This window comes from Acomys minous (genome assembly GCF_964271855.1).
Source record: "Acomys minous genome assembly, chromosome: 9".
Taxonomy (NCBI): Eukaryota; Metazoa; Chordata; class Mammalia; order Rodentia; family Muridae; genus Acomys; species Acomys minous.
This window is the reverse complement of record NC_140490.1, coordinates 81,746,689-81,773,093: the sequence shown is the minus strand read 5'-3', so window position 1 is coordinate 81,773,093 and position 26,405 is coordinate 81,746,689. Positions and strand designations below refer to the sequence as shown.

At 55.7% G+C, this 26,405-nt stretch overlaps 2 protein-coding genes across 2 annotated transcripts; both read right to left on the bottom strand.

Moving 5' to 3' along the window:
• Window positions 1-2,836: 2,836 nt before the first annotated feature.
• DAPK3 (death associated protein kinase 3) lies at window positions 2,837-15,197 on the bottom strand. The gene is made up of 9 exons (XM_084796508.1): window positions 15,107-15,197; window positions 14,309-14,407; window positions 6,133-6,493; window positions 5,915-6,044; window positions 5,780-5,828; window positions 5,376-5,402; window positions 4,701-4,853; window positions 4,272-4,317; window positions 2,837-4,194 (listed from the first exon to the last, which is right to left on the bottom strand). The coding sequence occupies exons 2-9, from the start codon at window positions 14,368-14,370 to the stop codon at window positions 3,676-3,678; spliced, it is 1,347 nt and encodes a 448-aa protein (XP_084652634.1). The 5' UTR covers window positions 14,371-14,407; window positions 15,107-15,197; the 3' UTR covers window positions 2,837-3,675.
• Window positions 15,198-15,769: 572 nt separating this feature from the next.
• Window positions 15,770-21,826, bottom strand: EEF2 (eukaryotic translation elongation factor 2). Its single transcript, XM_084797006.1, has 14 exons — window positions 21,671-21,826; window positions 20,134-20,348; window positions 19,795-19,976; window positions 19,248-19,459; window positions 18,870-19,048; window positions 18,678-18,783; window positions 18,325-18,577; window positions 18,032-18,227; window positions 17,688-17,946; window positions 17,407-17,514; window positions 16,940-17,293; window positions 16,683-16,865; window positions 16,467-16,599; window positions 15,770-16,218 (listed from the first exon to the last, which is right to left on the bottom strand). Exons 1-14 carry the CDS (start codon window positions 21,671-21,673, stop codon window positions 16,025-16,027), a joined length of 2,577 nt encoding a protein of 858 aa, XP_084653132.1. The 5' UTR covers window positions 21,674-21,826; the 3' UTR covers window positions 15,770-16,024.
• Window positions 21,827-26,405: the final 4,579 nt, after the last annotated feature.

Below are 26,405 nucleotides of genomic sequence, written 5' to 3'. Positions count from 1 at the left end.
GGCAGTGGTGGCGCACACCTTTAATCTCAGCACTTGGGAGGCAGAGGCAGGCGGATCTCTGTGAGTTCGAAGCCAGCCTGGTCTACAGAGTGAGTCCAGGACAGCCAGGACTACACAGAAACTTTGTCTCAAAAAAACAAAAACAAAAACAAAAAATTAAAATAGAGGCTGGAGAGACGGCTCAGAGGTTAAGAGCACTTGCTGCTCTTCCTCCAGAGGTCCTGAGTTCAATTCCCAGCAACCACATGGTGGCTCACAACCATCTATACTGTGATCTGGCGCCCTCTTCTGGCCTGCATATATACATGCATGTAAGGCAGTCATATACATAAATACAGTTTTTAATTATTATTTTTTTAAACCCTCAGGTTGGTGGTTGTGTCCTCCTGCGGGTCCTGGGGGACAGATGGGGTCACGTGTGGCTGTAGCACTGGGGGAGCTCCAGGCACAGAGTGGGTGGAGTCAGGGACAGTGCTCACCACCCTCTGGAGACCAGGATGCCCCACACAGAGCACCCAGCCAGACATCCCCACAGAATGAACTCAAGGTTACTTGGGCTCCAGTATGAGTCACTGGAGAGCCTCACAAATGCTTTTTTTTAAGTTTCCAAGACAGGTTTTCTCTGTATAGCTTTGGCTGTCCTGGACTCACTCTGTAGACCAGGCTGGCCTCGAACTCACAGAGATCCGCCTGCCTCTGCCTCTGTGTGCTGGGATTAAAGGCCTGCGCCACCACTGCCAGCCTTCCCAGCTTTTCTTGACCCACCACTCACCCCTAGAACTGTCACCCCACCAACCCCCACACAACCTATGTCCTAGTAGCCATGCAGAGACTGAGGTGACAGCTTGGTCAGGACCTGGGAGTACGTGACAGTCGGCCCTCCCCATCCTGTGCTGTCAGGTCACCGCCACCCTGCCACCTGTCACTGACATCAGCCAGCAGAGCTCTCAGTCAGCACTTACACCCCAGAGCCCCACCTGGGGTCCCCAAGGGCCGGGGAGGTGGGGCATGCTCAGAACTGAGTGGAGGGCCAGCCAATGCTGGAGGGGAGGGGCCGACAGAAGCCACCACCTTCTGGTGTCCCCAGGCCACCCATCCTGCCACCCCCCCCCCCCCCGCCTCCCAGATCTACCAGCTGACTCTTAAGAGGCTGCGAGAAATGTCCAAGAAATGATCATCTTGTCTCCTCGTGGCTCCAGCTACCAGTAGGTCTGCTGCAAGGGACTTGGGGCTGGAACTGGGGGACACATCTTGGGGTCCCATCTATGCATGTGAGACAGCCACAGAATATCTTTAGTCAGGGGTTGGAGGACGCCTTTGGTCCCAGTGCTCAGGAATCAGACACAGGAGGATCTTAGTTCAAGGACAGCCTGGACACAGCAAATTCCAGGTCAGCCAGGGCCACAGAGACGCTCTCAGAAAAACAAAAACAAACAAACTAAACTAAAAAAACAAAGGTGGCTTTAAACTATAGAGGCCCAGGGAACTGCATACCCCGAAAACTGGGGTTGGGGACAGAGGGAGTCCCCTCTTTGGTCCCCCAGCTGTTCACCACCCACACCAAGACATCCATGCATTCTTGGGGACACTTGGGTGGGATGGGGTGACCCTGGTTCTGCACCCAGCTGGATGCCACCTCCTCCTTCCACCCATTATCCCAGAAGTCTCTGGAACCGTCAGGGTCTGTGTTTCATTCATCCTTCGTTTTAACACAATTCTTTGACTTTATGGGGTCACCACGGCCGCGTGAGGGCTGCGTGAGGGCCAAGGAGAGGAGACGGTTGGTGTACTTACTTTTAGGATCTCAGGGGTTGAAGGAGCCGCGGGGGGCTGGCAGGCTTGGCTTTATAGCCACGTACCAGGCTCCCCGTCAGGTTATTAATATCGTGAGGGAGCGTCTTGCCCGAGTATGGTCATGAGCCGAGCAGCGTGAACGTGGCCGGGCCGTGGCCTCTGTGAACACCTGTTCCTGGCTGTGACGGGGAGGGGTGTTAGTGATGGCAGGGTGGGGCAAAACAGTGCTCTCTGACCTTCAAGAGGCTCCCCAAACCGCAAACAGAGCTGGCTGTGGTGACACTGGCCTGCCCCTCAGCACTTGGGACTTGTAAGCCTGGGCTACATACAGGGTTCAAGGCCAGCCTCGGCCACGGGGAGTTCCAAGCTATAGAGTGAGCCCCAGTCTCAAACATATCCAAACAAGTCAGTTGGCTATTTGAGACTTAATCCTTAAACTCATGACCTGGGGTGTTTGGTTACACACTTTAGAGGCACCAGGACTCTCTGGCCCCTGCAGAAGTGGGTTTAAAGGAGTGTTGGACTGGGCCAGGCTCGGAGGCAGGAGCCTGCCATTCTCTAGGCTGTGCTCAATCAACTGTTGTCAGCTTTACCCGAAGCCACGAGCTGATCCTCATAATCGGGTTGAGCCTGGAGTGGTGGCGCACGCCTTTAATCCCAGCACTCGGGAGGCAGAGGCAGGTGGATCACTGTGAGTTTGAGGCCAGCCTGGTCTACAAAGTGAGTCTAGGACAACCAGGGCTACACAGAGAAACCCCATCTCAAAAAACAATAATAATAATAAGAAAAAAAGGGTTGAAACTCCAATATGGAAACAGGAGCCTGGTGCGCACACCCATAGCTGGCATATCCCCACTCCTTCACATCCAGCAGAGCAGCTCTGTTCTGGAACATTCCACGTCTGCCTGCAGCTCGGCCTTCGCTCAACTTAGCTAATATAAGATTGTGCCAAATAAGGCTCCATTTCTGGCTCTGAGTGTTATCACACGTTCATATTTTGGGTATCAGGGCTTATTAGGAAAGCATGTGAATGTGGCCTATGGCAACCGCCTTAACTTTTATTTACTTTCGTTTTTTTGAGACAGGGTTCCAGCTGGGCGTGGTGGCGCACGTCTTTAATCACAGCGCTCGGGAGGCAGAGGCAGGTGGATCACTGTGAGTTCAAGGCTGAACTGCTATGGGGTGTGAGCCTTGAACCAGGTCTAGCTGACTCGGGGCCCGGCTGCGGCTCTCTGCTGCCACCCCAAGGTGACTTTGCATACGACAGCGTCTACATAATCGCCGCCGGCTGAGGGACGGGCGCCTGGCTGTGACAGTCCGTTCAGGTCCACTGTACAGAACCTAGGTGGATTAGCGAGGGGGAGGGGGGGGAGGGCGCGCACTTTTACTATAAGGACAGGTGACCTAGATCCCCAGGAACACCAGGCAGGACTCAGCTGAGTATGCCCGAGGGGCGCTGACTGTTCCTCAGGCAGGATGGCGTTGCAAACTACCTCAAGGAATCGTCCCGCCTCAGGCGCCAAGAGCTGGCACAGCAGCTGACATCCTTAGTCTTGGAGTCTTACTACACTGTCCTCCAGGTACCCCTACCTGCAGTGTCCTGTTCAGGGCTGTGTGCTATCCGGGGCTACCGCTTTACCAGCGTTCATCTCGCGTGTCTGTGTGTGAACTGTGGGTGCACGGTGCAGACAGGATCTCCTTGGCGGCGTGGAGGGGAAAACCTTGGGATCCTGCGTGTTGTTCGCACTCACCCTCCCTGCAGGGCGTGGAACACACGCAGCAGTGCGTGGAAAGCAGCTTTATTCCGGGGGACGCGCGCGGGGTGCCGGATTCCCTGGGGGCGGGGCGGGTGCCGGGGCCCCCAGGTTCCGAGGCCACAGCCTAGCGTACGCCACACTCGGCCTGCAGCCGCTCCTGCTCCAGCGCGCGCACCAGGTCGCGCACAAACTGCACCTCGGCGGCCACCTGCGCGGCCAGCGCGTCGTAGCGGTTCTCCAGGCGGCACAGGCGGCGCTTCAGGCCCCCGGCGCCCAGCAGCGCCGCTCGGGCCTCCTCCTGCGCGCGCGTGCGCAGGGCCTCGGTGCGCCCCAACTCCGTGCGCAGGCGCCGCAGGTCGCGGCCCAGCCCCGCGCTCCCGTCGCGGCAGCGCGCCTCCCGCTGCTCGGCGGCCGCGCGCAGCGCGCACACGCGCTCCCGGCACTGGCGCCGCCCCCGCTGCAGCTCGCGCAGCCCCTGCTCCGCCGCCGCCACGTCCTCCAGCACGCGCGAGAAGCGCTCGAAGCTGGCGTAGCTCGTGTTGCGCGGCATGCTCGAGTGTGACTTGAGGCTGTACTCGCGCAGGCGCGCCGCGCGCAGCCGCCGCCGCTCCGGCTTCCGGGCACCATCCTCGCGCCTGCGCACCTGCGGGGAGCGGAGCTGCAGCATGGGGACCAGGCCGCCCACCCACCTGCCCGCTCCCGGGGGTCCCAAGGCCTCACCTTGATCCAGGAATGCTCCAGGCTCTGCGCAATGGTCATCCTCCTCCTGCGAAGTGCAGTGGGTCAGCTCTCAGGTAATTTTACCCAAAGAATCCCACGTGACACCATCAGAGCGATGCAGGTCGGGGGACCCCACCATGACCCAAGTCACCCATGAGTGCCTCACCCCAGTAGGTGGAAAAGCCAGACAGGCAATGGCACTGTCACCCATGAAGCTCCTGCCACCCCAGCCCGGAGGTGGGCTTGTTCTGCCAGCCCCGTGGGATTGTATTAGGAGCCGTGGACACTAGAGCCACGGAGGCTGTAAAGGCTGGTGGTGAACCAGGCAACTAGCCGGAAGGCCAGCCTGGGCTACAGGAGACCTGCCTCAGAAATACAGTAGAAAAAACACCCATAAAACAAAATGGAGCGGCCAGCCGCCCAGCCTACTTGGGGTCTTTGACCAGCAGCCTGCGGATGAAGTCCTTGGCCAGCTCACTGGTGCTGCTGAAGTATTCCTCGTCAAAGTCGTAGTTCACTGCCGAAATGTTTGTCAGCGTCTCCTGCTTGGTCTCCCCCAGGAACGGGGACGCCCCGCTCAGGCTGCACGGAGACAGAGTACATGGCGAGCCGGGGGGATAGCTGGTGGGGGGCCAACGGCCCCGCAGCCCCCACTGGTTAGTCTGTAACCTTGACACAGCTAGAGTCATCTGGGGAAAGAGGCCTCTCCGGGGAGAATGCCTGTGGGGTCTTGGAAACGGATGTATCACATTAGAAGGCCAACTGGGGCGTCCCTGACTATCCCGCACACTGGCCCCGGGTGGAGAAGAGAACCATCTCCAACGGAAGTGGGACAGATCCCAGACCAGGTTCAACACCGAGGAGCTAGGAACATACACTTCCCCCGACCCCACCCCACCCCGTAAGGGGCTGGGGGCGTGGTCACGGGTGGAGCTACACCTAGAATCGCTCAGGGAGGAGCTGGGGGTGTGGGGCCAGAAATACAGCCAAGGTCACACAGTGTGCAGCTCTTCCTGGCGCTCTCTCAGGGCCTGTGCAGCAGGTCCCAGCCCTGACCCTGGCCCCTAGAGCAGGTGCAGACTGAGGCCCCTCTTGGGCACTCACAGGATGTAGGTGATGACGCCGATGCTCCTGCAGGGGGCAGAAAAGACCAGTCAGGATGGCCGTGCGGCACTCCATGCCCAGGACATAGCCTCTACCCCCACTCCCCGCAACCCCACCCCCTCAGTAGGGCTAGGGCTTCTAGAGTGTCATCAGAGTCAATCAGAGGGTCTCCTGAGCACGTGGGCACGCAGGACCTCAGGATTGACACTGTCCAGCATCCTCCCGACCCTCTCTGGCTGCAGTGAGCCCCCTATCCTGTGTCCTGGGGGACCCTCAGGGGCATGCGCCTGCAGCCCAAGCTGTGACTGATAAGAGCCTGCAGGTTGCAAACAGGTAGGGGAGGGGGGGAGGGGGTGTACAACAACAGGACAGCGCACGCCAGGGCCTCCCCCAACCCCACTCACCACATGTCAGCCTCCAAGCCCAGCGGCTCGTAGTTGACGATCTCGGGGGCTGTGGAAGACAGGGCCGCGGAGGCAAATCAGGCTGAGGGGACGCAGGGATCCACCCACCCGGCGGTGCCCGCGCCGTCCCCTCACCCACGAACTCAGGCGTGCCGAAGATGTTCTTGAACTCGCTGCCTGCTTCGATCCTGTGGGCGATGCCGAAGTCGATAAGCTTGATGCGTGGGCTGGCTGCGTGCTTGTCCAGAAGCATGATGTTCTCCGGCTGCGGGGCAGCAGGGGGCGGCGGGGGGTGTGACCCTCAGGACCCCGGGGCCCCCAGCCCTCCCGGCACACCCCTGCTCGCGCGCCACCTTCAAGTCGAAGTGCGCGATGCGCTTGGAATGCAGGTAGTGGACACCGTCCAGGATCTGCTTGAGGAACTGCGTGGCCTCGTCCTCCGTCAGTGACTCCTTCTCAGCCAGGAAGTCAAAGAGCTCGCCCCCGGACACCAGCTCCAGGATCAGCACCACGTCTGTCTTGTTCTCGAACACGTCGTGCAGCGTGATGATGTTGGGGTGGCGGATCTCGCGCAGGATGCTCACCTCGCGCTCAATCTCCTCCCGGCTCACCCCGCGCCGGCTGGACGGCAGGCGCCGCTTCTTGATGAACTTGGCCGCGTACTCCATGCCCGTGCCCTTCTGCTGGCACCTGCGCACGATGGCGAACTGGCCACTGCGGGGGAGGGAGCAGCTAAGAGCCACGGACATGGAGGAAGCCAGGGCTCTGGACGCAGTCGCCATGTGCTGTCCCCTCTGAGTCTGCCCAAAGTGCCAAATGGTGGGGACTGGGGGGGGGGCGGGGAGGGAGGGACAATGGCTTGAGGAGAGAGCCCTGGCCAGGCACCGCAGACCCAAGAAAGTCAGGTGTGGTTAACCCGTGCTGAGGGACAGAAGGAAGACGGACCCTGGACAGGGAGTCCAGCGCCTTAGAGAGCTCTATCTAAAAACAAAAACGAAAACGAAACAAGGAAACAAAAAAACAAGGTAACATAAAAATGTGGCTCCTCAGACAGGTATGGTGGCGCCCACCTGTCACCCAGCACTCAGGAGGCTCAAGCCAAGCAAGCTGCTGTGCAGTCCTGTCCTCTAAGGAAAACCTTCCCCTGTAGAGCAAAGCCCCTGCAGACAGGAAGCTGGCGTCTCAGCAGTTTCAAGAAGTCCTGAAGCCACTAGAAGTGTTGCCCCCCACTAAGATCCAAGACGAAGAACAAACAAAACCCGGGACTCTGCCTGGAGTGAGGCGGGAACGGTAGGGAGGGCTGCAGTGATGCAGCCGTCTCTGCGTTGTTTCTCCTCTAGGTGACCCAGTGAAATTCATGGCTGTTCTGCCTCTGGCTCCCTATCTGGGTTAACACTTCAACCCAGCCCAGGAGTAGCCACACACCACCAGCCTACGCTACAGGGCTTCTTGCCTCAACAACAGCCAACTCTTATTATGTAGCCCCTGCCAGCCTTAAACTCACTGACCCCCTGGCCTCGGCTGAGGGGCTGGAAAAGTGGGGGCTGCTATCACACCTAGTTGCTTCTGTTTTGCTTTTTTTTTTTTTTTTAATTTATTTTGGTTTTTTGAGACAGAGTTTCTCTGTGTAGCCTTGGCTGTCCTGGACTCACTTTGTAGACCAGGCTGGCCTCGAACTCACAGCGATCCGCCTGCCTCTGCCTCCCGAGTGCTGGGATTAAAGGCATGTGCCACCACGCCCGGCTTCCTTTTTCTTAATAATAGATTATATATGTCCTTGCTGATCGAAAGGATGGATACACAGCAATCTTAGGTTTATGTAAGGAAAATGATGTCACTGCTCCAAAAAATGCCAGCCAAAGGGTAATTGGTGCCAAAGGGTAATTGGCATAAGAGACATATTCTGTTGGACCAAGGTTGGGCAGGGTGACAGACATGCAAGCTGTACGCGTCCCACATTGAAAAGCTATTGTATGCTGAGTTGAGGTGTCACTGCTCTGGCAGCTGGCTTATCCCTCTAAACGTGAGCTACTTTCACGGGGCACAGGTGGCGGCCACACCAGATGCAAAAAGACACAGAGGACTTACAGGTGACAAAGTACACAGCAGCCTAGTTAGGTCCCAGAAACTCAAAGGCTACAATTCATATATGCTTAAAAGTTGGAAGTGTCCATCACCCATGGGAAGAGGGGTGAGACAGAAAAACTCACAACAGAAGTAAAAACCCAAGTACAAGATGCCGAGGGCAAGCTTTTTGGTTTTGTTTTTTGTTTTTTTTGTTTTGGTTTTTCTCTGTGTTAGCCTTGGCTGTCCTGGAGTAGCTTTGTAGACCAGGCTGTCTTCAAAACTCACAGCGATCCACCTGCCTCTGCCTCCCAAATGCTGGGACTAAAGGTGTGCGCCATCACACCTGGCTTGAATGACTCTCCTTTTGTTCAGGGCAACCTGCTTGTCTCTAAAATGGGATACATTTTCTCAGGAAACAGGTAGCGGCCTGGCCTATGCAACAGGCGCCACAGAGCCAAGAGAAGGACATTTAGAACTATACAATCGTGTTTTGATTTCAGTATGATAATAATTGTATGTTCACTGTTAAAGGTGATGTTTTACTTCCTCTTTGAAAGAGGTCAGAATGAAACAGACCTCAAGGAAAGGGAGACTGGTATGAAGCCTGGGGCTGAAAAGAAGGGGGCATATAGAAACACACAGGGATGACAGGACAAAAAGGAGGTCACTGACTCTACTCCTCAACTTAAGGCCTTAGTTGTTACTAACAGATGCAGTTAATTTTAATTCACTGACATAGGATTTTGCATATTGATATAAAATAAGTTTAATTTTGATACATTGAAATAGAATTCAAATTTAATATTATTCTTTGCACATTTTATTTCTACTCTAATATGAGGTTTGTACACATACAATTCAATTAATACATGCTTTGCTTCCAATATTCTGGTAGTGCTATCGCAGGCTGTTTGCGATAATTAAGTAATACAAGTCAATTGTTAGTTGATAAACTCATGGTCATGTCAAGACCAGGAATATACATCCTAGGTTTAACAGACAGATGTAATTCTATAGATAGATAAGGCTTTCAAAATCCTCAGAGACCTACAGAATATGGCATTTTAAAATGTTTTTATTGTTTTGAGGATTCTTTGACAGTAAGACAGGCTAACTCCTGGCAACACCCAGCCTACCTCAAAGAACATGATGAGCATCAAAGAACCTCCTTGTGGAAATGGCTTCAAATGTGGCAAAAAAGCCACTGGACAAAAATGTCCTTGTGTCTGCCACAGAAAGAATTCTGCCTAAAATGGGCAAGCTTGGATGCAGGTGGAGTTGATGGCCAGACTCAGCCAAAACAGAGTAAGCAAGTCCTCAACAGTCCCTGCCTCACAAATATACTGGGCCAGAAGGCTGAAGATGATGCTCCAATGTTAGGGTTTTGGGTCTCTGTCTCTGTCATTTTTTTCATTTTGGAAGCTGCTAACCTGCACTTCCTGTTTACTCAGGTAATTAACTTTATTCCTTCTCAAGTCTATGATGGGGTTGAAGACCAGATAGTTTTAAAATTAAACTCAGTTGTTTAGGGGTTAAGAAGACACTTTTAGGTCTAGATAGATATCTTAGGTTGATAGATATAAGCTCTGAAAAATATTGATTTAGGTTCAAAACTTTAGACTCACCAAGATAGAATAGATAATATCTCGTCAAGGTTGCCAAATATCTTTTGATTACACATTATGTATGCCTTACCTATTGGTTTTTATAATTTTTCATGAAAGAATGGCCTTTTCATTTAGGCAGAAAAAGGGAATTGTTGGAGGTTAGTCTGATGTATTTGGAAGCTAATTACTGCTTGCTGTCTCTGTCCCACCTGTACCTTGCCTAAGAGCCTTAACCTATTTGACCAATAAAAAGCCATCACCCCTGGGCAGGGCCTATGGGACAGGCGTGGCTAAGGGTCCAGGGCTGGGGGAGACAGAATCTTGGGAAGAAGAGAGACCAGAGGAAAAGAGAGAGGAGAAAGTCGCGCCATCATGGGTGAGGCGGAGAAGAAGCACATGGCCGGCCTGGATGGAGACTTGGCCCAGATGGAGAACATTAGCAAGTACTTGGGATTATGGATGGGAGGTAGCTTGACAGAAATTATTAGAAGCAGATGGCAGCCGGGCGTGGTGGCGCACGCCTTTAATCCCAGCACTCGGGAGGCAGAGGCAGGCAGATCGCTGTGAGTTCGAGACCAGCCTGGTCTACAAAGCGAGTCCAGGACAGCCAAGGTTACACAGAGAAACCTTGTCTCAAAAAAACCAAAAAATAAAATAAAATAGAAGCAGATGGCATGGGATTGGGGCAGGTTACACATACCTGCTCCACTATGGGAAGCAGTTTAGGGGATTAATGTCTGCCCTGCCCCAGGTTAACTAAGGCTATTTTAAAACATAACACGAAGGAGAGCTAAACCTGTTTTTGTTATGATCCCAAGTGTGGGATCAGAACTGTTTTGTGAGAGAACAGGTGAGGTTAATCCACTAGAAGACAAACCACCTCGTGCAGGAGCTTTATTGTTGTCAACTGAAAAGATCCCGTGAACAGACTCTGGGAGGAGATATATAAATGAGCCCAGAACTGGAGGCGGGGCTTTTGGAGACTTGGGATAGTTTTGGCTGTTCATCACTGCACTTCGAGACGCTCCTAGAGAGAACCGCTCAAGGGAAGGCTTCAGGGCTCCGGCTGAGGTTCCAGGTTCTGGTTACTCCAGGTTCCAGCAGAAGAAATCCTGCTGACTACGCCAGGAGAATCATTCCTCAGAACTTATATCCTTGTGGTTTTGTTATTGTTTAATCCTCTTTTCCTATTGTTTCACTTAGTCAGGCTATAAGGGATGTACGCTCAGTTAATAAGTTCATAATAAAATATATTGGTTAAGAAAACTGAACCTACAATAACAAGTGTCTGTGTCTTGACTGATTGCTAGCAGATCAGAAAATACTGCTGTAATAGTAATTATACGCCTGATAATAAACATTATTAGGCCACACTGGTAATTTAACAGCAACACATGAGCTTGCTAGCGCGCGCACACGTGCACACACACTGAGATTAAAAAACAAACACACAGGGGCCAAGGATGAGGCTACAGTGACCATTTCAAGATCCTGGGCTCCAACCAGCACCAGACTCAGGTGGGAAAAGCAGGAATGCTCCAAGCCCCTTGCCTTCCAGAAGCTTCTTCCCTTGAGTTCCTGCCCCACCTCCAGCTCTCTTGCTTGCTTGGCTCTGACAGATCTGTCTACACTGGGCTGCAGGACCCTCGCATCCCTCAGCAGTCCCGGCCCTGCGGCAGCCCTGGCTACCTGTGTCTGTGCCAGCCGAGGGGAGAGGAAGGAGGGAGGCATGCAGGCGGGTTTCTTGTCCACAGGATACCCTTGAGGACAAGGGGTGAGGGACAGTCATGGTGGCCCCAGAGGAAGACTGTAGCGCTCTCAGGACAAAAGCAAACCCCCAGCTCCAGCACCACACTCAAAAATAACAAGACCACAAAACCCAAAATAAACAAAGGTCCCAGCACTCAGGAGGCAGAAGCGGCCGGATCTCTGTGAGTTCGAGACCAGCCTGGTCTACAAAGTGAGTCCAGGACAGCCAGGGTTACACAGAGAAACCCTGTCTCAAGAAAAACAAAAATCAAAAACAACAAAACAACAAGCAAACAAACAGAAAACAAATAAAATAAAAAATGAACAAAGGTCTGTGTGTACAGTGCCTGGCCACACCAAAATACAAAAGCCGTATGGGAAGCACATCGAGCAGAGGCTCTCTGTGTGTGCCTGGTCATTAACGGAGAAGAATAAAGTGGCCACCGCAATCCACTGTGTGTGGCTCTGGGCACTAACTCAGGCAGCAGGCACTGGGGACAGTCCTTAACTGCAGGGACGGGCGTTTCCTGGAATTGTATCGGAGACACCAGGCTGGGGGAGGGGGCTCCCGGGCTCCCTACAAAAGCGTTGGGGTCGGAGTTCAATCCCCAGATGAAACATGAAAAGCCTGGTGTGGTGTTGTGTGCCAGGAAGCCCGGCACTGGGAAACTGGGGCTCCCTGGTCAGCATCACCCAATTGGTGAGCTCTACCAGTGAGAGCTCTACAGCAGCGGCCCTGGCTGCTCTCCCACAGGACCTGGGCTGATTGATTCCCATGGTGGCTCACAACTGTGTCTGACCCCAGGCCCCCTTCTGGCCTCTGTGGGAACACTGCACACACATGGTGCACAGTTGCACAAGTAAGTAAAACATGAGGTACAAAAATAAAAATATATCTTTAAAAGAAAAAAAAAAAGGTGAGGAGTGACAGGAAAGACACAAACCCTGAGCCTCTGCCTTTGCCAGGAACCCACATGGTGGAGGAAAGCCAATGCCCCCAAGTGCTGCGCCTGTCACACAAACACCATAAACATCTCTTAAAAACTAAAAATAAGCCGCTCATGGTGGCGCACACCTTTAATCCCAGCACTCGGGAGGCAGAGGCAGGCAGATCACTGTGAGCTCAGGACAGCCTGGTCTACAAAGTGAGTTCAGGACAGCCAAGGCTACACAGAGAAACCCTGTCTCAAAAAAAAAAAAAAAAATCCCAAAAACCAAACTGAAAATAAGAAGCTGGAGAGATGCCACTCACTGACTGCTCTTCCAGAGGTCCTGAGTTCAATTCCCAGCAACTACATGGTGGCTCACAACCATCTATAATGTGATCTGGCGCCCTCTTCTAGCCTGCAGGTGTACATGCAGGCAGAACACTGTATACATAATAAATACATCTCTTTTTAAAAATTAAGAAATATGGGGGTGGGAGAGATGGCTCAGTGGCTAAGAGCAAGGTCTGCTCTTCCAAAGCACCCGGGTTCAATTCCCAGCACCCACATATCAGCCCACAACTGTTCTTAACTCTAGTACCCCCTCACTGCAATGCATAGCAAGTAAAAATAAATAAATCTTTTTTTAAAAATTAAGCAATAAAAAGGCAGAGACCAGACAGCAGAGACAGACCCAGTGAACCTGCCACAGTGCCACAAACACTTTAAGTAAATCACAGAGAAAGCACGCGTGGGTTATGCACAAATGCACCCTCATCTGCTGGAAGAACGCAGTGTCTGTGCTGTCTTCAGGACCCTGGACCATACCCAAGGTACGACTGCGTGAGGGAGGGCTGAGTGAGGGGCTGCGCGGCACCAGGGCAGGAGGAGGCCAGCCCTAGCCGCATGCAAGTTTTCCCCACCGCGGCCAGAGGGGGCGTCGGATCCCCGGGATCTGGAGTCCCGGGTGGCTGTGAGCCGCCACACGTGAGTGATGGGAATTGAACCTGTGTCCTCTGGGAGAGCAGCTGGTGCTCTAACCACTGCGCCCATGTCTGGGTCTCACTGAACCTGGCCTGGGAGGGCTTCGCTGTTAGCAGTGGGCTGACAGAGAGGACCACTGCAGGTGGCTCCTCACCCAGACAAAGGGGACCCTGCTGGGGTGGCATACACCCATAGCCTGAGTGGTCTCCCCAGAGGGGGCACATCTGCCTGCCATCTGCAGTTTAGCTGGGAGGTCGGGGAGGGGGCCCTGAAGTGGGAAACTCCTGAAGGAACCGCTACAGGGTCCCCAGGCAGGAAAACTGTCCTCAGCCTGCCTCAGCAGGGCCACTCACATTCCAAGGGAGTGACGTCATAGGGCGGGCCTTGAGGTTCCCAGAAGGCTGGTCTGGGCAGAACATGCCAAATAAGGTCGGAGGCCACAAGGAGCGAGGAAGGCAGATGGGGGTTTGGGGGTGTGGTCCTGGGGGGTGTGGGGGGGTGCGCTTGGCCTCCAAAGCTTCAGAGAAGAGTCTGGCTTTCTTTTCTTTCTTTCTTTTTTTTTTTTTTTTGAGACAGGGTCTCTCTGTGTAGCCTTGGCTATCCTAGAACCTAGGCTGCCTCTGTAGACCAGGCTGGCCTAGAACTCACTCCTGCCATTGCCTCCCTGAGTGCTGGGAGTACAGGCATGTGCCACCACACCCCGACTTTCTCAAAGGAACACCGAACAAGAACTGGTCTCATGAACCAAGCAGGAACTGGAGAGGCTCTCAGGCGTACCTTGATATTGTAGAACTAAAGAGGGGGGGACCAGCTAAGTCCAGGAACAACAGGGGCAGCGTGGAGGTGCACACCACATCTGCCGGAATTCAGTGCCTGGGACCCGCATGGTAGAGGACGGCAGAATCCAGGAAGTTGTGCTGTGACCAACACACAACACACAACACACACACACACTCTGCAATAATCACATAAAATAAGTTCGAGGCTAGCCTGGGGTACATGACGACCCTGACCCCTCCCCTCCCCAAATTGAAATGAAACAAACCATCAAGCGAGGCCAGGTGTGCTGGTACACACCAGAGAAAAGCGACTCAGGACCACAGCTGTCCGGGAACCTGAAGCCCAGAGTGGTGCCACCAACACTCTGTGTCCAGGAAGGGCGGAGGCATTCGGTGACACACCCCTCCGCCACTCACCTGCCCAGCTCCTCTCCCATCTCATAATGGTCCTCCACATCCTCCTGCCTGAACGTGGACATGGCAGGCCAGCTTCTTCAGGGTTCTGGGGGCAGGTATCTGGGGGACACCGGGAAGAGAAAATGCTTTATCAAGGATGACACGTCCCCCAAGGGGCGCTCAACACCTAGTCCCCGTGACCCAGATTTCCTTTGGTCATCTAAAGCCCCCACCCACAATTTGGTCATGACAGCAAATCTGTCACTCCAGCACTAGGGAAGGGAAGGGTCTGAAAGTCAGGAGTTCTAGGGTGTCCTGAAATAGGGTGCAGTGCAGTTCCTGCAGAGTACTCGAGTTCGCTTCACAGTACCCATGTTCACTAGGAGCTATAATTCTCCTGCCAAATGATCTAAGACCCTCTTCCGGCCACCTGAGGTACCTCCCCTCACCGCGAGATATATATGTTAACTGCAGAACGCAGTGGTATGCGCCGGACTGTCATCCCAGCACTCCGGAGGCTGAGGCAGGAGGATTGTCCTAGTTCCAGGTCAGGGCTCTCTACTCTCAACACTTTGCCATAGCCGCTGGCTCTTCGGGTCCCTACCTAGATTCCTCACCTGTCAATCATGCCCACCTGCACCCCGAACTCAGGGGTGTTGGTGGAAACCTGACGCATGCGCAGCAGCAGAGCTGGTCCTAGAGGTACATCTCTCGCGGGTGGAGCGTCCCGAGACCACCATGTCCCCTCCCCTGACTCCCGCCCTCACCGGGTATCCCCTGGGTCCCCGACATGCCGCCCCAGCCCGGGGCCGTCCGTACCGTCCTCAGCTCGCGAGTCCCCGCCCGGCGCCAGCACAGCACCCGCGAGAGCCTCTGCGCAAGTGCCGGCGAGGCGTCTACGCATGTGCCGCCCGTGCTACGCCACGCCCCCAATTCCGGATATCTGCGCTTATTGGCTCATGTACGGACCCGGAAACCGAAAGCCGTCGCCCATTGGCCACCACTCCGCCTATAGGCGGAAGCGGAAGTGTACTGGCGGCATCACCGCGCTCACTGGACGGCAGACGCTCGGGACCGCCCCCCGCAGGCGCACTGCCACTGGACGGCCGTCTGCACGCACTGATCCGATTGGCTAACGCAAACACGATGAACCGCAGGCCAGAGCCCAGAAAGTGTTGGGGGGGGGGGCCCTACTCTACCTCGGGTGTCAGGGATGAATAAACTCAACGGTTCTGTGGCCAAGGAGGGTAGAAGTTACCCCTACTGTGTGCACCGCAGGGAACCGGAGCCTGGGGGTGGGTGAGCAGGTGAGGCACAGCACAGGATATAGAACAGGGTGGGCCAACCACAGTTGAGTTTATTAGAGCTTATTACGCCAACGGATCGCACAGGCAGGGTACCAGGCTAAAGCTGGCTGCCTGCCTTCCAGGAGGCACTCGCCTCCACTTTGGGAGGAAACTCCACAAGGCCATGGACCCCATAAACCTCTGAATGCATTTATTTAGATTTTTTTGGACATCTGTGCGTTTCCCTCTGAAAATGATAAAGAGCCGTTTCCCACCCACCCCACGGCCCGCCAGTCCAGCCCGCGGGAGGGAATCGCCTGTTGCCTTGTAATTCCGAAATAAATAGAATTGGCATCAAGTGTTAGTGCTGAGCGATGGCAGGGTGGCCCCAGCAGCCTCCAGAGTGGCACTGTGGGGACAGTCTCAAGGTTTTTTCTGATGGGCAGGCTGCCTACAGCTTGTCCAGGAAGTTGTCCAGCGCAGGGATGCCCTCCTTCAGGCCTTTGCGCTTGCGGGTCTCAGCCACGACTTGGCTGGGGCGGCTGCTGTTGTCAAATGGGTCCCCAGGCAGGATCTGCCAATGGTCAAACACACACTGGGGGAACGCCTGGCCGCCAGTGTTGGAGCGGAGATCGGCTGTGAAACCTGGGCAAAGGGCAGAATGCTTAAGCAAGGGGCACGTTCAGGCAACCTGTCATCCCACCCAGGGAGGCCTTCCAGGCCCCCCCAACCCCCACAGCCCAGTGACTTTTTGGTTTCCTGTCACTCTAACCCAAGCTGGCCTTGAACTCACAGAAATCTGCCTGCCTGCTCCACCACCACAAGCTAGAGTTATCAGCAAACCACAGGGACCAAAGGGCTGGGACAGCACAGGAAAACCTACACACACTCACCAAAGGACTCGTTTACAGGCAGGTAGGCCTTGACCACAAACATGGGGGTACCAGCCACCTGGGACTCCTCGAACACATGGCCCCTCTTCCTGTTCAGGACCCCGTAGATGCCACCGACAACTTGCTCAGGACACTGACAGGAAGACAGAGTAACAGTGAGCAAGCAGTAGTGGGCACAGACAGAGGACGGGCGGGCACAAGGACACACGTGTTCACCTGGATCTCCACCAGGTAGATAGGCTCCATAAGGCGGGGCTGTGCAGTCAACACGCTGGCGTAGAGGCAGCGGCGCGCCGTTGGGATGATCTGCCCACCGCCTCGGTGGATGGCATCCGCATGCAGAGTCACATCATGAACATCAAAGCGCACGCCACGCATGTTCTCCTCACAAAGAGCGCCCTGGAGAAGAGCCAGCAGATGAGGCCACGGCCACAGGCCTTCAGGAGGCAGGACACCCAGGCCCAGCCACTCACCTCCTTCGTGGCCCACTGGAAGCCGGCCACCACGCTGTCCTTGATCTCGTTCAGGTACTGCACGCCCTTGGTGATGTCAGTGAGAATGTTGGGCCCGGTACCATCAGGCCCAAAGCACCAGATCTTGCGGGCCTCAGCCACATCCCACTCGTACTTTTCAGCCAGGTAGCGAGCCCGAGCCTTGAGCTCCTGGCGGGCAGACACTTCGCCCTTGTCGATGTCCTCAGCCAGGCCATCAGGGAAGGGCCTAGCCTTCATGTACAGCCGGTTGTGCTTGTTAGGGGACTTGGACAGACACAGCACGTTTGACTCCTCACTTACTGTCTCGCGGTATGAGACGACAGGGTCAGATTTCTGCACAAGGGACACAGCACAGAGCAAGGCGTCAGTCAGTACCCAGGAGAGCTTCCAGGCAACAAGATGGGATGAAGGCTCTGCGCCTAGCAGGCGCCTGTGAGGGTGCCCACCTTGATAGGGATGCAAGCGTGGTCTTCCTCCAGGTCCTTGAGGCAGATCTCCAGGTGCAGCTCACCCGCGCCAGCTATGATGTGCTCCCCGGACTCCTCAATGATGCACTGTGGGAACAGTGGTCAGCACCCCGCCACACTCCCCAGGACGGCTCGGCCCCATGGCCTGCAGCCACCAGAGCCCCCACGTCAGGGCTGGCACGCACCCCTGCCTTCCCAGCTCCCCCTCCTCTAACCGTGGCCCCCAGCGAGCTGGTGGCTGCCTCCCGCCCGAGGCGCACCTGCACCATGGGGTCAGACTTAGCCAGCCGCTTCAGCCCCTCCACCAGCTTGGGCAGGTCAGCTGGGTTCTTGGCCTCCACTGCGACTCTGACGACAGGGCTGACACTGAACTTCATCACTCGCATATTGTGAGCATGCTCGAAGGTGGTGATGGTCCCAGTCTTCACCAGGAACTGGTCTACCCCGACCAGCCCCACAATGTTCCCGCAGGGCACATCCTCGATCGGCTCCACATAGCGGCCCATCATCAGGATGGTTCTAGAGGGAGAGAGGGAGGGATGGAGGGTGGCTGTGGGCACCACATGAGCAGCAGGGGGCTGAGGCAGCACAGGCCCGCGCTCACCTCTGGATGGGCTTCAGGTACAGGTCCTCCTTCTTCCCAGGGGTATAGTTGGGGCCCATGATGCGGACCTTCAGGCCCGTGGACACCACCCCAGAGAACACTCTACCAAAGGCATAGAAGCGGCCTTTGTCTGAGGTGGGCACCATCTTGGAAATGTACATCATGAGAGGGCCTTTGGGGTCGCAGCTCTTGATGCCTATGGAGGTAGAGGAGGAAGGAGGAGGAGGAATTATTTCAAGTCACCCTGATGAGGCTGCACCTAGGGGCTGAGAAGGGATGGCGCTAGCACCTACCCATGGCGGCCTCGTCGTCAGGTGGGCCCTCGTAGAGCAGCTCGCAGCGGTACTTCTGAGCCGTGACGGGGGACGGCAGATGGATGGTGATCATCTGCAGCAGGGCGTCCCCGGCAGGCAGCCAGCGGCGCATCACGGCCTTGAGCAGCGGCTTGCCCTCCTTGTCCTTGTCCTCGCTGTCCAGCTTGATGTCCAGCTTTTCGATCAGTTTGGCCGTCTCCTCCTTCCTGAAGTTCATGATGGCGTCGAACACCTGCTCCACGGAGGGCAGAAGGCAGGGCATGGGGGAGCTGCCTCCCGAGGAGGAGGGACCCAGGGGCACGCCACCCGCACCGCGGACACAGCTCACCCACCTTGAAGATGGGGTCCAGGATGAGCTGACAGAAGGTGCGGGGCAGTTTCTTCCCGTCAGGGCTGTTGGCGGATTTGCTGAACTTGCCGTTGGCTGGGTCAAAGTACCTTGCAAAGAGAGGGGGCACATAGCACAGCGGTGCGCGGGGGCTGGGGGGGGGAGGGGAGGGGAGCGCCCACACCCCAGTGCTCACCGGTCCCCCCACAGCTTCTTCATCATATCCTCCACTTTCTTGGCCCGCTCGGCTGGCCCCAGCTGGCCCTCGCCCTTGGCTGCGAACTTGGCCACATACATCTCGGCAAACTGCTTCAGAGTGAACGCCCAGCCGTGCAGGCCAGAGCCAAAGCCGACCGTGCCCAGGACGGGGTCAATCTGAAGGCAGAGGACAGCACTGAGCCAGTGACCTATGTCAGAAGCCAAGCCAGCCTCAGCCCCGCAGCCTCAGACACTGAGTTTCTTCAACAGACATCAGGTCAAAGTGAAGAATTTCCGTCATCATGTTTCGGCCCAGGATTCCCAGAGCGCGGTCCTGACCAGGCCCCCCCCCCCACACACACGGTGGGCTTCGCACCATGATGTTGCCCATGGGCCCGCTCTCGCCCTCGCCGTATGTGGAGATGATGACGTTGACGTTCTCGACGATGCGCTGGAAGGTCTGGTAGAGCTCCTCTGGCTCCAACTGCAGCTCCAGCAGGGCGCGGTCCATCTTGTTCATCATGAGCACAGGCTTGATGCGCTCGGCTATGGCCTGCCGCAGCACGGTCTCTGTCTGCACGCACACACCTGGGAAGGGGTGGGGTTGCCAATGTATACTTGTCCTGGTGTACACGGAAGCTGGAAGCGCCAGGCGCCCTCCTGAGCTGCCAACCTGCCCGAGACACATGTGTATGTATGTGTGTGTGTGCGCGCGCAGGAGCACAGGTGCTAGGGGCACCCTGCAGTACCGATGGCTCCCGCGTCCTGGGAGGTGGTGTGCACCACACTCAGGCTAACGTTAGAACTTCACTCAGCTCCGTTCAGGGCACAAACATCCCTTGTGCCTCCACATCCCCAGCGCAGGCGTCCGGAGAGGGACACCTCCTGTCATTCCAGCCCCAACAAGGCTGCCACCTGCTTACCAGAAACGCAGTCCACCACCACCAGAGCGCCATCGGTGACACGCAGAGCAGCTGTCACCTCGGAGGAGAAATCCACGTGGCCAGGGGAGTCAATGAGGTTGATGAGGAAGCCCGAGCCATCCTTGCTCTGCTTTATGAAGTTGAGGTCGTTCTCGGAGAGCTCATAGAAGAGGGAGATGGCACTAGGGAGGACAGGCACATCAGCACACAGGACTAGGACACTCCCGTTCTAACGCCTGGGACCAACCACCTTCCGCAAACACCACAACTGTCCCCGGTAACAAACAGGCCGATGGACATGAGCCGCCCCGCATGCACCCCACAGCTGAGGCGGCTTACGTGGACTTGATGGTGATGCAGCGCTCCTGCTCGTCCTTGCGTGTGTCAGTGAAGCGGGTCTCCCCAGCTCGAGCAGAGGCGATGATGCCGGCCTTGCACACCAGGGAGTCGGTCAGCGTGGACTTGCCATGGTCCACGTGAGCGATGACAGACATGTTCCGGATGTTGGCTTTCTTGTCCATGATGGCACGGATCTGGTCTACCGTGAAATTCACCTGTGATGGGGGAAGGGCACGGGCGGGATGGACTCGAGGAACTGGGCTTTGGCAGGAGCTAAACGGCCGGAGGCCTGCGGGGAAGGGGACGCGCCTCCCCAAGATGGAGTGTGGCTGTCATTCACTAGGGACAGGCTGGGTGTGCAGTGTGAGTCACCACACGCCCAGAAGGATCAACCAGAAGGATCAAGAGTCCACAGGCAGTGTGTTAGGAGTGCATCCCTAAACAAACACCCCGAGTGCCCACCGGATCCGGGCGCAGAAGGACCAGAGTCCGAGCAAGCCTGTGCTAAAGGACCGTGGCAACCAAGTCACCCCAGGCAGGCCAGCCTGGTCTACTACTAAAAACAGGACATAGAAGGCTACACAGAGACCAACACTGCTCCAAATACTGTAAAAGCCAGGGCAGTGGTGGCTCAGGCCTTTAATCCCAGCACTGGGGGGGGGGGCGCAGATGGGGGGAATCCCCAAGTTCAAGGCCAGCCTGGTTTAGGTTACACAACAGCCAGGACCTTACACACATCAAAATCACATCCTCCTGGCACAGACAGGCCGGCTGCCACCTCAGCCAAAATAAGCCAGAAGGTAGGAAATTGTCTGGGGGACCAGGCCTGCCACCCCAGCACGGACACCCCAAAAAGCCTGATTGCTGCGAGAGGGACTGCCCGGGGCTCTGGACTTGAGACGGCTGACCCTGACCGGGTTAGGACAGATCGATGGGGACCGTCCCCGGTGCCACCAACCGTGCCTGGCGCACACACTCCGTGTACACACACCATCTACCCCCAAGCCCCAAGACGCTGCGCCCCAAGGTCAAATGCCAGGATGGGAGAGGCCCCCGGGGGCCCCCCGGTCCCAGCAGGGCCTTTGGAGGGTCCATCTCTCTGGCTGAGGGGGAGGGATGCCGCCGGCGGCCCCGTGCGCACGGCTAGCGGCAGGCGTGCATGGAGGACCACCTCTCCCGTGCGTCCCCGGGGGCGCGAACACGGCGCGGCCCCCTCTGCCACATCAGCACCCCACCCAACACGGCTCCCCCATCCCACCCCACCCCCGGCGGCGACCCCGGCCCCGGCTTCAGGGACGGATGAAGGAAGCTATCCCGACGTCCGGTGCCCGACGGGCGGCGAGGCGCGCTGCGGACGCGTAGACATGGCGCCGGCTGTTCGTCCACGTCCCGGCGCCCCGGCCCGGCGGCCATGTCTCCTCCTCCTCCCCCCCCCCCCGGGCCCTCCCGCCCGCCACGGTGGCCCAAGGCGGCCGCCTCCCGCCGCCACAAGGCCCGGTCTCCGTCCCCCGAGCCCCGCCGCGCCGCCGTCACTCACCATGGTGGCAGATGGCGACGGATTCTCACAGGCAGAGGCGAAGAGGGAGGCGCGCCGACGATGGCGGCGGCTGCGGCGGAAGAGACCGCTGACGTCAACGCCCCGGCTTTTATAGGTCGACGCCGGTTGGGCGCGTCACGTGACGGCCGCGCGCGCGCGTCCCGGTTCCCGGCCTTGCTCCCCGGGGGCCTTCGCCGTGGACGGGTCTGCGCCTGCGCAGAACGATGCGGCTGGGGCGTTAACCCTCCAAGTGCCGTAGCGTAGCGGCGGCGGCGCGGCCGGGGCGTGTCCGGCTTGACCCTTGGACTCAGCGCCGGGATCCCCCCCCCTCGTGGATTTTTTAAAACTAAGATGCTTCAGGACGCAACTGTCTCCAACTTTATTCGCAAAGACTTTATAGATCAATTTTTTTAAAAAAAAAAGGGACTTTGAAGTTCGGACCGGTCAGTGGGTTGGGCCAAAGTCCGATTTCCTAGCTTTGAAATTGTTATGTAATTTGACACCTCTGGGAGAAAGCTGGAGCAAACTCGCCTGGGGCCACAGGCGCTATTTCTGCAAATCCTTGCCTATATTTTTATGACACTTTTTTTTTTTTTGGTCTTGAAAACAGGGTCTCACGATGCAGCCCAGGCTGGCCCCAAAAGACGGCGATCTGCCTGCCTCTGCTGCCCTAGAGCTGGGCTTAAAGGCGTGCGCCACCTCACCCGCACTTAGCAAAGTTTCCGTTTGTTTATGAGTCAGGGTCTCTAGTAGATTAGGTTGCCTGTCTACCCAATAAACTGCGGACGTCGTCCTCGATTTCCCGAATCTCCTGCGGTCAGGAAAGCAATATTAAAGATAATTTTTTAAAGTCCCAGCCAGGCGTGGTGGTGCACGCCTTTAATCCCAGCACTCGGGAGACAGAGGCAGGCGGGTCTCTCTGAGTTCGAGGACATCCTCGAATGAGCTACAGGGCTACACAAAGAAACCCTGTCTAGAGAGAAAGAAAAACCGACAGAGGCGTGCATGGCTCTGAGCAGGGTGGCAGACAGCTGTCATCCCAGCACTTGGCAGGTGGAGGTAGGGAGATCAGGAAATGCTTAGCTACACAGTGAATTCCGACGCCGTTCTGGCTACATAAGACCTTGCTTCAAAAACCAAACCAAAGCCGGACCTGCAGTCGCAGCACTCCGGAGTCACTGGCAGACGGATCTCCGTGAGTTCGAGGCCAAGCTGGTCTACAAAGCCAGTGCAGGACAGCCAGGACTACACAGAGAAACCGTGTCTCAAAGGAAAAAAAAGAAGAAGAAAAAAGAAAAAAATTAAAAAGGGGGAAAGCCTTTCTTGGGTTTCTTTTTTTTTTTTTTTTTCCTCGAGACAGAGTCTCTCTGTGTTAGCCTTGGCTGTTCTGGGCTAGCTTTGTAGACCAGGCTGGCCTCGAACTCACAGCGATCCGCCTGTCTCTGCCTCCCCAGGGCTGGGATTAAAGGCGTGCACCACCACGCCCGTCTCCTTTCTTGGGTTTCTGGCACTTGTCTCCTAATAAATTTTTTTTTCCCCTCTTTAGACGACACTTCATTCCATAGCCAGGAACCCCCAGCGATCCTAGCCTTAGCCTCCCCGGTGACGAGCGCGCCGCTGCTCGCTCCCGGCCGTGGCGCGCGCGTCCAGCAGGAGGCGCCGCGGGACCGCGAGCGCGGCTGTCCCCGCCTGACCCCGGGCGCCGAGCCTCCGGCACACAATAGATGCTCCTTGTTCGCGCCATCTGACCGGTGCGGACGACCTCCCTCCCCTGGGGAAACCTTGTTAAAGCGAGGGGACACGTCTTAACCCTCCGAGGCTGAGAGGGAGGGCAGAGGAGATTTCCAAGCCTAAAATGAATAAATAAATAAAGCAATGCGGTTTTCCGATCTTGGCTCTGGAATTCACCCCCGGTGCCCGCCCCCGCCGCTGCGGTCCCTTCGGTTGGCTTGATTAAAACCTGACCTCCGCGTAAGCAAAGGGAGTGGGGACGCTGAGGCCAGTGTCTATTGACGACTGGCAGGGGCGCAGAGACACCCGAAAAGTGGCAGGCACGAGAATTCAGCTCCAGGGCCGCCTACAGCTGGGTTCGTGACTCCATTCCAGGCAATGCTAACCCGACCAGTGCATGCGCCCCCGCTCGCGAGCTGCGGGAAATTGCTTGCAGGTTTACTTACTTATTTTTCTACATGAACACAGAGCTCCCGCAAGTGTCAGAGACACTTCACAGCCGTTTCTAGGGAGAGCGGGAGGTCTGTGCAAAGGAAGACGGAGCAAATGTTCTCAGAGATTGGGGGGCTGGGTTGCGCCCAGGTTGCAAAGCACCCTCCAGGCAGGTAAGAAACCCCGGGCTCCACCCCGCAGGCTCATAAACTGGCTTAGGCAGTGCAAATCTGTCATCCCCCCACCTGGAGCCAGGAGGAGCAGGAGCTCCAGGTTATCCGTAGCTACATGAGTTCGAGGCCAGCCTGGGCTACACTGAGACTTCGTTTCAAAACCAAAACTAAAGACGGAATAAAAAGCTAGGCAGTACGCAGTGCATGCCTTTAATCCCAGAAGAAGAAAAAAAAGGGGGGGGGAGAGTGTGAGATTGAGGGCAGATTTGGCTGGACTAGCCTGCCATCCCAAAGCTTTCAAAGGTGAGGCAGGAGGATTGTGGGAAATTCCTAGCCAACCTGGGCTTCCCAGCAATACTCAGTGTCAAAAATAAATCAAGACGGTGAGATCGCTAAGGAAAAGTGTATGCCACACAAGCTTGACCTAAGAATGATCCCAAAACCTTGGTGGAGGCCTGGCATGGTGGTGCATGCCTTTAATCTCAGCACTCGGGAGGCAGAGGCAGGAGGATCATTGTGAGTTCGAAGCCAGCCTGGTCTACAAAGCGAGTCCAGGACAGCCAAGGCTACACAGAGAGACCCTGTCTCGAAAATAAAAAATGCTACACCAAGCCTGCTGTGATAGTGCATGCATTTACTCACAGGCAGATCTCTGTGAGTTCAAGGCCAGGCTGGTCTGCAGAGTGCCTCCCAAGGACTGTGATTAAAGGCATGAACCACCAGCTAGTAATTTCATCTTATTGTTGTTGTTTGTTTGTTTGTTTTGGTGTTTGGGGTTTTGTTTTTGTTTTGTTATTGGGTTTGGGGGGACTTTTTTTGAGACAGGGTTTCTCTGTGTAGCCATGGCTGTGGCAGACTCTTTGTAGACGAGGCTGGCCTGCAACTCACAGAGATCCACCTGCCTCTGCCCTTCGGAGTGCTGGGATTTAAAAAGGTGCGCCACCACACCCAGAAGTTTGTTCTTTGTTTTCAAAACAGGGTCTCTGTGTAGCCCTGGCTGGCCTGATCTCACGATGTAGACCAGGTTAGCTTAGAACTCAGAAGAGATCTGCCTGCCTCTGCTTCAGGGCCTCTGTGGTCAAAGGTATGGGCCACGACAGGCACCTGGTTAAAAAGGAATTTACTTGAAAACAGAGCTCTGAGATAGGATTTCACTGGGTAGATAGCACAGGCTGGCCTGCAGCCACATTCTCCAGGGTTAAAGGCGTGTGGTGTGCCGCTAGCCAAGACTAAGTAATTAATTTTCTTTTTGGGACAAGGGGTCAGACTGCCCCCCATGATTATTGGTTGGACAGGCAAATTCTACAGAAGGTAGATAACGACGGAAAGACAACAGGGCTAATGTTCAGGGCTGAGGCGATGGTGGAGAGGGCTAGAGGCACAGCAATGGAAGGTCTGCTGGGTTTGCAGCTATAGGATCTCACTCAGGATCTGCAGTGATCAGTTCCGAGGAGAACTGGCCAACGGCAAGGCGAGGTGCCGCAGGGAGGTGCCACAGCGCGTGCGCGGCCAGGGCAAGGAAGTTGCGGCAGCGGCCCCTGCTGGCCAGGAGTCCCAACTGCACGGCGCTCGGGTCTGCATTGCCTCTGAGTTGGGAAGAAATCTCTGCTGTCCACTGAGTTATATCAGATTTAAGATTTGACTAGAATAGGTGTGAATTGAAATTCTGGTTCTGCTTTGAGGTGCTATGTGACCTCAGATAAGTTACTGGATGTCTCCGGGCCTTGGAGTGAATAATATACTATTTTATGCAGTACTTGCAAGAATATAGAAAAACTATATATATATATAAAAGCCGGGCAGTGGTGGCGCACACTCGGGAGGCAGAGGCAGGTGATCACTGAGTTCCAGGCCAGCCTGGTCTACAAAGTGAGTCCAGGACAGCCAGGGCTACACAGAGAGACCCTGTCTCGAAAAAACCAACAAAACAAAAGAATAAAGAAGCAGAGTGGGGGTTGGGGCTCAGTGCGGAAGGGGCGAGCGTAGCGCGCACCAAGCGGCCCACAGCACCGCGAACTGGGCACAGTGCCGCAAGGCTATCATCCTAGCACTGGAGAAATGGAGGCAGGAGGCTCCCGTGGGCAGAGGTGTACACAAGACCTTGGCTAAAACAACAACAAAACAAAAAGCAAACAAACAAACAAAAAAAACTGCAAGGCCCTATAATCCCAGCACTCAGGAGGCTGAGGCAAGTGAATCTCTGAATTCGAGGCCCACCTGGTCTACAAAGCAAATCAGGGCCAGCCAAGGCAACACAGAGAAACCCTGTCTGGAAAACAAACAAACAAACAAAAAAACCAAAACAAAACCCACAGGGCTTGAGTCTCAGTTCCATAATTGGTTAAGTACTTGCCGCGCACTTGTGAAAATCTGTGTTCAAATACCAGTTCCTGTGTGAA

Bases quoted from the DNA above. Each gene is read 5' to 3' on its own strand.
- DAPK3 (XM_084796508.1), bottom strand. From the start codon at position 14,370: ATGTCCACGTTCAGGCAGGAGGATGTGGAGGACCATTATGAGATGGGA. The intron at 6,494-14,308 runs GTGAGTGGCGGA...CCTCCCCCGCAG, and splicing joins ATGGGAGAGGAGCTGGGCAG to TGGCCAGTTCGCCATCGTGC. The intron at 4,318-4,700 runs GTAGGCTGGGCG...TGCACTTCGCAG, and splicing joins CTGCTGGTCAAAGACCCCAA to GAGGAGGATGACCATTGCGC.
- EEF2 (XM_084797006.1), bottom strand. The intron at 18,578-18,677 runs GTGGGTGAGCTG...TCCGTGGAGCAG, and splicing joins TCCTGGACCCCATCTTCAAG to GTGTTCGACGCCATCATGAA. The intron at 17,947-18,031 runs GTGAGCGCGGGC...CTCTCCCTCTAG, and splicing joins TACCTGAAGCCCATCCAGAG to AACCATCCTGATGATGGGCC.